At 42.6% G+C, this 12,284-nt stretch overlaps 1 protein-coding gene across 1 annotated transcript; it reads right to left on the bottom strand.

The window, feature by feature from the left end:
- Positions 1–944: 944 nt before the first annotated feature.
- On the bottom strand, positions 945–11,541 carry LOC124587775 (60 kDa lysophospholipase-like). Its single transcript, XM_047131454.1, has 2 exons — positions 11,017–11,541; positions 945–1,475 (listed from the first exon to the last, which is right to left on the bottom strand). Exons 1-2 carry the CDS (start codon positions 11,520–11,522, stop codon positions 995–997), a joined length of 987 nt encoding a protein of 328 aa, XP_046987410.1. The 5' UTR covers positions 11,523–11,541; the 3' UTR covers positions 945–994.
- Positions 11,542–12,284: the final 743 nt, after the last annotated feature.

The following is a 12,284-nucleotide window of genomic DNA, read 5'->3' as shown; positions in this document are numbered from 1 at the left end:
CATAGTACCTACAGAGGTGATTGTAGTGTCAATTGGTAGGAAAATACATCAAGTTTTGTCTCTCGTAGCTCGCTAGTGCCGAATCGCACTGTACGGAGCAGTAGAGGCAGTTGCGTTAAAGATGGCTGCCTTCGTTGGACCAGAGAGTGCTAGCTGTGTGTTTTGGTTTGAATAATCGAAGTCGGCGAGCGTTATTTCCTCGACCATTATTTCCCTTTCATGTACGCAAAAGATCCTCCTAGTAAGCCTACAAGATGGTGCAACACCCCACTACCTGGCTGATGTCCGGGATTTTCTCAGTGACCGCTTTCCAAGTCAATGGATTGGTCGCGATTCCCCAAATGCATGGCCCACCACATCCCCCAGACCTCATACCACTCGACATTTTTATGGGGATTCATGAAGGTTATCGTGTTTGTACTACCTGTGCTGGCTTCTCTACCTGGACTTAGAGCAAAAATTTAGGCCGCCACTGATCAAGTTACACCTGCAATGCTACAGCTAGTTTGGGAAGAAATTGACTTCCAAAGGGATGTTAGTTTAAGGTTAAGAAAACTTAATGTGTTCTCCTACAAAGTAACACTAAACTCTGCTCTGCATCTTCTTTCAATAAATTTATATGAGTTTTTAAAGTTGTAAAGCCCTTTTTGAAACAGGCTGTACTTTTCAGTTACCAGATACCATGCAGTAGTTATCTTCATTTGCAGTGAAGTATTTATTTTTCAGTACTTGTTGACGTCTGCAAAGCTTAGCCTAGAAATGCATTTGAGTTTTTTTCTTATGAACAGAGGTAGTGTCTTGTATTTTCAATTCGTTTTCCAGAACCTCAGTTCCCACACGGTGCTAATAGAGTACTTTCATGTACTACTTAGATGTGGATGTAAATGAGTGACTGGAGAATTAATTTTTTACAATCTTTATTGAAAAATTATACAAAATAAATGTAGAAATGTGTTTAAATGTTATAGCAAAAGAATTTTTTGGATTGCATGCTTCATGATAGCATATCTGCAAGCTGCTGCTCTCTGTTCTGCATGGCTAGGTCCAGAGGTATGTGTCCGTGATCATCCCAGGCCCCTCTGTCGGCCCCCACATCGAGCAACACAGCCGCCACCTCTGCGTGGCCCTGCCTCGCTGCATAGTGCAACGGCGTCCGCCGGTAAACGTCCATGGCGTTGGGGTCACCAGAGGAGGCGGCCAGTAGCCGCACCACAGCCGCGTGGCCGCGGTATGCAGCCCAGTGCATGGGTGTGTTCCCCCTGCTGTCTCTGGTTTCGACGTCCGCCCCACCCTCCACCAGACACCTCACCACATCCTCGTGTCCCCTCACTGCCGCCCAGTGCAGGGCAGTCCACATGTCCTCGTCCCTCGCCTCCACATTCGCACCTGCCGCCAGAAGCGCCCTCAGCTCCTCCACCGCCCCCTCCTTAGATGCCTCGATCAGCCTCCTGCCACACTCCTTTCCGGGAAGGCGTCTGCAACAAACAGAAATATTCCCAGAGTTTACTACAAAAACACACTCACCTAATGAAGAAACCCATCACACACAAAAAACTCGAACAGCCCTGAATGCAGATATAATCACCTTAGATAGTAGAAAAGAGTGTCCAACACCGTTTATATTAAGGTACAGAGATTCTGTTCTATCCTACGATCAAAGTCTTCATCCCTTTTCCATTAAAAATTCCCTTATTCAGTCTCTCAAGAAACTGTGCTTCTCCTTGTTATCTGGAAGTCAGTTTATTCGACCTTACAGCGCTATTGCTAACCAGTCGTTGACCTCTACTTAAACAGATGCTTCATACTACAGATACTAGTTATCTGTGTGTGCAGCAATCCTCCTAAAACTATTGTCGGTAACACGCCAAACAAATCACCTCTCCATGTATTTAAACATTTTCCTTAGAAGGAGCCAAAAGATTTCAGTCCAGTTATTGCCAAATTTCGTAACATAGCCTCCCCATAGCCATAGAAAAAGTTTCTCCTTCACACAAAACATGAATTTGCCGAAACATTAGGAAAAACACCAACAAACAAACAAACACACACACACACACACACGAAAACAAACACACACAAACAAACAGACACACACACACACGAAAACAAAGAAACGCACACACGAAAACAAACAAACGCACACACGAAAACAAACAAACGCACACACGAAAACAAACAAACGCACACACAAAAACAGACAAACGCACACACGAAAACAAACAAACGCACACACGCACATCCAAATCTACTTAGTGTATTCATCTCTCTGTCTCCTACCATTTTTACCCTCCACACTGCCCTCCGATACTAAATGGGTGATACCTTGATACCTCAGAAGGTGTCCTTCTAACAGATCCCTTCTTCTGGTCGAGCTGTGCCACAAATTCCTCTTCTCCCAATTCTATTTAATACTTCCTCATTAGTTATGTGATCTACCCATCTAATCTTCAGCACTTTTCTGTAACACTGCATTTCGAAAGCTTCTATTCTCTTCCTTTCCAAACTATTTATCGTCCATGTTTCACTTCCATCATGGCTACACTCCATACAAATACTTTCAGAAAACACTTCCTGGCACTTAAATCTATACTCAATGTTAACAAATTTCTCTTTTTCAAAAAAGCTTTCCTTGCCATTGCCAGCCTACATTTTACATCCTCTGTACTTCGACCATCATTTTGCTCCCCAAATAGCAAAACTCATCTACTACTTTTAGTGTCATCTCCTAATCTAGTTCCTCAACATGACCTGATTTGATTCAACTATATTCCATTACAATAGTTTTGGTTTTGTTGATGTTCGTCTTATATCCTCCTTTCAAGACATTGTTCCAAAATACTAAATGCCTAATAGGAGTACTACAGGCAAAAAGTTTTAAGTTAGGAAACAGTTTCACATTTCGTCCAAACGCTCCTGTTTCTCAAGCATGAGATCGAAAACTAGTTATACGGAATTTTTACATTAATTTTGAATCGTTATATTCTTCCATATAATGTGTGTGATGTCCCCATTTCTTCCCCTTTCTCGTTCTCACAAACAATCTTGTCAGTAATTCGATAACTATTGCTACCACCATCAAAACGTATTCTCCGGTGAACTTCACCAATCCTGCTAGAATCACCAGTTCAGTTATCCTACGTTTATTCTCCAGTTAGGTGTTATTACGTGTTCGTACAACGTGTTTTCCGCGCTATTTCGAGAACAGAACTTAAGCGGACGCTAACCGAGGACTGTTCAAGCGGCCCTTAGTAGTGTAGCGACCTGGTAAAAATTTTATTCCAAAATTTCATTTTCTTGGAAACACTGAGGATTAATACGTAACCTTTCTCACCTGTAATTCCCATTAGTCGTTCATCTCCACTCTGGTAGTCTGAATTTATGAATTTCGCAAGTAATTACAACAAAGCTGATCATTCGTAAGGCAGTCACCCACATAACCCGCGACTGGCATTTAACCGTTCGGGTTTATTCGGCTCATCTCGTGTAGCACCGTCCCCTTTTGTATGTGGGACAGTTTTCATTCAAAAATCATTATTCGTTCAGAAATCAACTTAGAATGTGTTCGAAAACCAACAGCGATATGTTTTAAAATCATACAAATAATCGATAGACCGACATGAGCTGGCTGCCAGGTGGTTTGTGAAGCAAGGCTTTCTTTTCTTCAAAATTATGAATTTGGCGCCCTATGAAATTGCCGCCTGGGGCAGATTCTCTGGCTTGCCCACCCTTTCCCCCTAGATCTGGGCCTGCTAACTATGATGGTATTTCATTGTAGACCACAGAAAGCAGACCTGTGTGAAAGTCTAGTTGAAACAGCATAGAACTGTGAGTGAATCAGTCCCTAACATGTGGAATCAGAAGCTTTGGTATGCTTCAGCTACATCTACATGTATACCTTGCAAATCAGTGTGGAGCGCGTGGCAGAGGGTACATCCCAGTGTACCACTTATGGTTTTTCCCATTTCGTTTACGTTTGGAGTTTGAGAAGTCATTTTTAAGCGTGTGTGTGTGTGTGTGTGTGTGTGTGTGTGTGTGTGTGTGTGTGTGTGTCTGTGCGTGTGTGTGTGTGGTGATTAATCTTTTATTCAAGATCCCTACTGCAGTGGTACATAGGAGACTGGAGTATATTCTGAGTATTATAGTTTAAAGCCGGATCTGTAACCTCTGGAAGTAGGCTTCCTCAGGATAGACACAAATTATCCTCAGGAGTCCGCCAATTTAGTTTCACACTTCCCCATAGATGAAACAGACCTGTGACCTTTCATGCTACTGTGCTCTGTATACATTCAACACCTCCCGTTAGCCGTATTAGTATGTGTCCTGCATACTTGAGCCATATTGTAGGATGGGCTGCACAAGTGATTGCAAGAAATCTCCTTTGTAGACTGATTTCATTACCCCAGTATTCTACCAATAAATCTAAGTCTACCACCCACTTGACCCACAACTGAGCCTATGTTATTACAATTCATACCCCCCTACACAGTCCTACTACCACGTCTGTGACTCATTCATATTATATTCATAGATACAGAGATTTCCGTGTGTCAGCCTGCCTGCTTAGCTGGGTGGTACTGTGCTTACCTCCCATTTAAGTGGGCCCGGGTTCGATTCTTGGCCAGGTTGGAGATTTTCTCCGCCCGTGGAGTGGCTGTTGTGTTATCATTTCATCCTCATCACCGGTGTGCAAGTCGCCCAATGTGGCGTCGAATGAAATAAGACTTACACTTGGCGTCCGAAATTCCCTGGAGGGGGCCTCCCGGTCAACGATGCCTTACGCCATTTTCTTTTTGTGTGTCATAATGATATTGGACAGTAACAGGAATGGTAATGATCAGTGAAATTTAATGATGATATCTTACCACATACTCTCATCAATGAGCCGGCAAGGGTGGCCGAGCGGTTCTAGGCGCTACAGTCTGGAACCGCGCGGCCGCTGCAGTCGCAGGTTCGAATCCTGCCTCGGGCATGGATGTGTGTGGTGTCCTTAGGTTAGTTAGGTTTAAGTAGTTCTAAGTACTAGAGGACTGATGACCTTAGAACTTAAGTCCCATAGTGCTCAGAGCCATTTGAACCATTTTTTTCTCATCACTGAAGTGAATTTTCTGGAACCTACTATGCTAATTACTAACTACTAATTAAAGTTAGCAGCTCATTCTCGCCACATCAGTCGGCGTGCGAGAACCCCCCCCTCCCCCCACTGCTCCATTCCAACAGATTTTCAGGATGGTGCAGGTACCGGAAGTCTACATTCTCTACACTGGGACATCCATATGAGCTGTTCAGTGCCTCAGTGTTTTGGGCTGTTCGTAGAGTTGGAGGTATACTTGGCAAAGGCCTGGAGACGGAGGAGAATACCTGTTGGATTACATCATGGCCAGACAGATTCTGAAATCAGATACTGAATTGCGAGGAATATGTGGGGGGAGATGTAAACTCTGATGACATTTTTATTGTGATAATGAGTGAACTGAAGCTTAACGAAACCGTCAAGAGGATTCAGTTTGCAAATGAATGGGACTCTGCGGTAGTGAGGAGTAAAACGCGAATCGGAAGTTCAATGAAACTTAAAATAATGCGACAACGAATACCGAAACTAGAAATTCAGTCGAACAAGGGTGGACATCTCTAAAAGCAGAAATCACAGAAGATGGCAGGTACAAGGAAAGGAACTGAAGAAATGCTGGCGAATGTGAAGTACGCTGAAATTGATTGACAAAAGAAGAAAATATAACAATATTCACGAAAAGATAAGACAACAGTGGTATAACCCTAGGTCACGATAAATGAAGCAAAATTGATGAAGAAAAAATTAGATGAAACCGAAAAATAAGTAGAAAGGGCAGCTTCAGCACAAAGCAAACTCGAAACACCCTTTTGTGAAATTAGAAGTGAAGGTTTCAACAAATTAATAATTAGAAAGGAATTCCATTAGTACACGCAGAGAAGAGAAAGGATGGATGGAAGTAGTACATTGGACACCTCTATAAGAGGGAGAAACTATTGGATGACATGATGGACGGAGAAATGGAAGACGGATTGGAAACATAACTTTCAGAAAAATATCATCCAGACGCTCCAGAAGCGAGCAAGGACCACTATGTGCGACATGTTTGGCACAATGAGCTAAACAGCTCATTTATAGGAATTACTGACAACAATATACAGAAGAATGGACAAGAAAGCTAAATGTCTAGTAGAGGATAACGCGTTTGGGTTTATAAAGGTAAAACGCCCAGAGAGGTAGATACGACATTGCATTTGATAATGGAGGCAAGAGTTAAAAAGCAAGGAACCTTCATTTTATCTGTCTACATTTAAAAAGCCTTTGACAATGTAAAATGGTGAAACACATACGAAATTCTCAAAAAAACCTAATTATAAGATATAGGGAAAGTCAGGTAATATACAAAATTGTATGCACGATAGTCAACAGGGAAAAATAAGAACGGAAGAAAGAAGTACTGTGATTAAAAAAGCGCAAGACAGGGATGCAGTGGTTCTTCCCAGTTGTTTAAAGTGAACATCAATGATCGATGGTGGAACAGAAGAAAGTTCCAGGAATGGAATTAAAATACTAAGTGAAAGGTTTCCGCTGTTACGATTCGCACAGGATTAGGATTTATAAACGAAGGGAAGAGTGAAGTATTGGCGGTAGGAGAAATAACATTGATGGCAAATTTAACATTAAAATTAGGGGCCACAAAGTAGACGAATTGAGGGCCTTCTACTAACTGGAAGCAAACAGACGTAAGAGACGAAGCAATGTTGTTACAAAAAGTAATGTAGCACAGGAGAATAGGGCATTCATCGAAAAACAAGGCCTCTAGTACCGAACATAAGTCTTAATTTGGGGAAGAAATATCTGAGAATGTATGTTTGGAACACAGTATTGTATTAAAATGCATCACGGATTGTGAGAATGATTGCATTCAAAATGGGGTGCTATAGAAGGACTTTGAAAATTAGGTGAATTCGTAAGAGAGGAACTGTAAGTTCTCTGCAGAATAGCTGAGAACAGCAATATGTGTAAAACAGTGACATGAAAAAGGAATAGGGTGATAGGACTTGTGCGAAGACATCAGCGAATAACTTGCACTGTACTACAGAAAGCTGTAAAGGATAATAAACAGGGGAAGACAGATTGGAATTGTATGGTACTTCAGGGAGCTGTGGAGGGTAAAAACAACAGGGAAAGACGGAGATTTCAATGGAATGAGGGATAAACACAATAGGGAGAGAGAGATTGCAATGGAATGGTACGACAGGGAGATGTTAACGAGAACAACAACAAGATAGAGATTGGAATACATGCGACAAATAACTATGGACGGTGGGTACAAATCACACGCTACAGTAAAGAGACTGAACACTCACCGTCCCAGAAATTCAGGAGGGGAATTCGAAAGTCTAAATTTCTTGCTGAAACAGCCAGAAACATCATCTACAGTGGGTGGAGAATCTGGAATGAGACTGATTGCTACGCCAAACTACGCCAGTGCGACCGGGGTGATCCACACCTTGAGATGGCGAGGTGGAAAAGGCTTCTGATTTTATTCCTGCGCAGTGCATTTCTTGTTACTAGCGGAAATATAACGCGGAATTCTAGCACGCTTGCTCCTCTCTCATTCCAGCGACCCCATATTGCTTCGTTACTCTGTGTTCAAACTTTCCCTTACTGCAGCATTCCAATACCGCGTGATTATTATATATTCATCGCTTTTTATATACGAAGTTAGCTGTTCATTGCTGTCATATACTCGTCCTGTCACTAAACTTTCCACACGTGATGCTGCATTATTGTTGACATCGGTTTGGAGATTGTGATGACAAATCACTGGACTGTTCACAATAACTCACTGTTTGCCCTATCTTCCTATTCATACCTAACCTTTCATGATACAACTCTCTCATCCTGTTCAAATATTCCGTTATTCGTCTTTCACTTCACTGAGCACGACTAAATCTATTGTTGCCAATTACATTTACTTTTTCGATCTTCTACCATCCCTACGACATAATGGTGGTGGTGGTGGTTTGTGTGTGTGTGTGTGTGTGTGTGTGTGTGTGTGTGTGTGTGTGATGAAGAATGTTTGCAATTTATGATACTGTGGAGTGTAAGCCGTTTTATGAGCTTCCTATTAATGCGCATACAGGCGGCGTGAATGCTGAATTCTAAGAGGAATTGATGTTAAGCGTACAACAAAAAAGCATAGTATTAATGTATGATGTGAAATTGTGCCTATACTGGAACAGTTAAATATTTTATTATTATTATTATTGAAATTTTACGCATCTGTAGCGTTTTAAAAGTAAATCAATTAAAGTTTGGGAGGGCAGGGTGTGAAGAAGGCACCAAAAGGGTGTGAAGTATTGGGCAGAGAATGATCTTATGTCATCAGTAACAACAAGAATCTGATGTACATCGTTAAGAATAGAAGAGGTGGGAAAAAAATCAGCCACCGAGTCTCAAACCAAAGGTTTATTTAGCCCTTGGTCCAGGTTACGATATTTCTAAAAAATCTTCTTCAAAATAAGTCGGTCCTATAAACGTATACAAACAAATTTGGGATGCAGAGAGTGCTAAATACATTTGCGTAAGAAGTACGCTTGGATTGCGCTCAGTAACAGCGTTTTACATTAAAGTAAGAATGAAAATTTCCACTACCAGGCTACTAACAAGCGATAAATTTACAGATATACATTACGCATAAAACCTCTAACACATTTGCTGACAGAGTAATACTGCATGTAAATTCAGCGTGCAGAAGAGAGTTCTATTTACAAAGCACCACTGTTACAAATACATGGGTAAGGAGCAAAGACAACGTCACTAAAAAGAGAAACTTACGCTTAACACTACGGACCTTAAGCAATAAGGAAAAATTGGAATACAGCAGGCGGTATTACTGCGTCTTGCTGGTAGCAGTTAACGTAATTTTACATTAAAGCAAAATGACAATCTCTTATAGATGACTAGTGATAAGCAATACTCTTAGAGGTATGCATTAAATACAAAATTATCTGTGAAACATGTATGCAGCAGAGTGAGACTGCACGTAAATGTAATGTGTAGAAGATAAGAATTGTATTATAAAAAATTGCTTCTGTTTCGAAAAAGTGCAGGAAAGAATAAAATGGATAAAGGTACAACATAAAAAATGAGAATCTTCTGCTTAACTGTACTAATTCAGTTTTTCTTTTCGGAATGCCAACTGTAGGAACATGTGATGAAAAAGCCATGAAAAACGAAACCCAGCGATATGAAATGTCAGTAGCTCAACAATAGAGAAAAAAATATTTTGAAGAAAATGGCGCACATTCGCCGATGTTAGTGGAGATCGGTAAACACGTCTTACGTGTCCGCGAGCGGTATTTTAAAGCCAGCAAGGGAGTGCTCACTCGCGTATTACAACTGATAGTTCAAAATGTTACCGTCTCTCTAACAGGATGTTTATAAATTTGAAGTTGTTCTAGTAAGGCTCACAGGCCATTTGACCATCTCCTTCTGTGCAGATGCAAAAACAGTGCCCGAACTCTTACGGGAATCGGCAACAAGCCGCGAGTAATGAGTATAATGGGCACTATGAATATAGTGCGGGACAATAAGTTGGGAATGTGGGTCTCATGGGAGGCGTGCCAGAGATAAATCCCTGCAGCCGCACAATCCTCTTTGTCTTCGGTGGTTCAGATGGATAGAGCGTCTGCCATATAAGCAGGGGATCCCGGGTTCGAGTCCCTCCAGGGAACACATTTTCAACTGTACCCGTTGACATATCGACGCCTGTATGGAGCTAGGGGTATTCATTTCATTGTTAAGTCATGTGTTTCATTGGCTCACTCTGTCAAGATTATCAACCCAATTTCCCTGGACCAACTACAGTTAGTTTTAAGCACGATTTTTTCAGTTGTTGCTGAGTCTTGCTGTGTTGCCGTTTCTGCCAGTACTTCATTTTGCAGGTGAGATTCATAATATGTGAGTGTTTCGTTTCCTTTGCGCAATGTAGGTTCTGTCAGTTTCTTTATTTTACCAAAGCCGTATGTCAGTGGAGAAATTTTCGTGTGTTTCAGGTTGCAGTGTTATACAGGTCGACATTACTTTTTTTATACAGTTACGTTTTTTTTCTTGAACAGTTCGCACTGATCATGTCTACTGAGCGTGAAACTATTGGTTTGCTTATTTATTTGCTTACGAATAAGATCTGTTTTCAGAAACACAGCATTCTCTTCAGTTTCGTGCAAGTGAAGTGGCTTTCAGTTCAGTGGCACATTTAGGCTGTGAGTCCGGGTTTGTATGTACAATAAAACACACACACACACACACACACACACACACACACACACACACACACACACACACACATATATATATATATATATATATATATATATATATATATATATATATATATATATATATAATGTTTTATCAACAATACACACACGCAAATATAGGAGTGGGAAAAACAGGTGAGCATATTATGCTGTCAGAATGAGATTTTCACTCTGCAGCGGAGTGTACGCTGATATGAAAATTCCTGGCAGATTAAAACTGTGTGCCGGACCGAGAGTCGAACTCGGGACCTTTGCCTTTCACGGGCAAGTGCTCTTCCAACTGAGTTACCCAAGCACGACTCACACCCCATCGTCATATCTTTACTTCTGACAGTTCCCCGTCTCCTAACTTCCAGACTTTACAGAGGCTCTCCTGCGAACCTTGCAGAACTAACACTCCTGAAAGAAAGGATCTCATTCCGGGAACATACCCCAGGCTGTGGCTAAGCCATATCTCCGCAATATCCTTTCTTCCAGGAGTGCTAGTTCTGCAAGGTTCGCAGGAGAGCCTCTGTAAAGTTTGGAAGGTAGGAGACGAGGTACTGGCAGAAGTAAAGCTGTGAGGACGGGGCGTGAGTCGTGCTCAGGTAGCTCAGTCAGTAGAGCACTTGCCCGAGTTCGAGTCTCGGTCAGGCACACAGTTTTAATCTGCCAGGAAGTTTCATGTTACGCCGTGCTTACCTGTATTCTGCCGACGGCTCACCAAGCAGCCGACTCACTTCGACCACTTCATCAGGGTGGTTGAGGACTGCATCGGCCCAGCCCTGTGTGGCTAACACCTGCAAGTTGGCCTTTATGAAGGCGACAGCGGCCTCCGCGAGGCTGAGACACGAGTGCCCGACTGCCAGCACCGCTGTGGCTGCCGCGTTCTCCACTGTCAGCTGAGCGGCCAGCTCCCGCTCACAGTCTCCCTTCAGCCCGGGGACACAGTCGGTGTCCGCAGCTGCCAGTAGGGCGGCCATACTGGACAGCCGGAGGGGCCGGAGGGAATACACGTAGGCCGGCAGCTCCCGGAGTGCTGGACCCTCCACGTCGGGGACCGTGACCTCTCCGCCGCTGGCCTCCAGCGTGTCGTGCTGGAATGTGGAGGCCAACACGGGGCTCCCGCCTGCCTGGAGACGCGTGTCGCCCGCCACCTGCGTCACCTCCCCACTGTCCCCCCTGCCTGCGGCCGCAGCCTCCTGCATCTCTTTGGCAGCTGCCACTGTGGACAGTTCTGAAACAAAATTAGAATCATATTAATACCGTCAGCTGATATATATCACCGGGGACAGGTGAAAATGTGTGCCCTGACCGGGACTCGAACTTGGGATCTCCAGCTTACATGGTAACCGCTCTCCATTTCTTTTTTTTTTTTAGAAAATTTTAATTCAATATTTGTTCATTATAATTTCTACTTGACAAAAAAAAGAAAGAAAAGGTTTACTGTAAGAGAGATTCGAACCAGAGACTCTCCACTTACCAGACATCGACGCTGTTTTTATATATATATACATGGTGAGTCACCTAACGTTACCGCTGGATATGTTTCGTAAACCACATCAAATACTGACGAATCGATTCCACAGACCGCATGTGAGGAGAGGGGCTATTGTACAGGGTGTTTCAAAAATGACCGGTATATTTGAAACGGCAATAAAAACTAACCGAGCAGCGATAGAAATACACCGTTTGTTGCAATATGCTTGGGACAACAGTACATTTTCAGGCGGACAAACTTTCGAAATTACAGTAGTTACAATTTTCAACAGATGGCGCTGCAAGTGATGTGAAAGATATAGAAGACAACGCAGTCTGTGGGTGTGCCATTCTGTACGTCGTCTTTCTGCTGTAAGCGTGTGCTGTTCACAATGTGCAAGTGTGCTGTAGACAACATGGTTTAATCCTTAGAACAGAGTATTTTTCTGGTGTTGGAATTCCACCGCCTAGAACACAGTGTTGTTGCAACA

This window comes from Schistocerca americana, unplaced genomic scaffold (genome assembly GCF_021461395.2).
Source record: "Schistocerca americana isolate TAMUIC-IGC-003095 unplaced genomic scaffold, iqSchAmer2.1 HiC_scaffold_62, whole genome shotgun sequence".
Lineage (NCBI taxonomy): Eukaryota > Metazoa > Arthropoda > Insecta > Orthoptera > Acrididae > Schistocerca > Schistocerca americana.
This window is presented reverse-complemented; position numbering and strand designations above follow the sequence as displayed.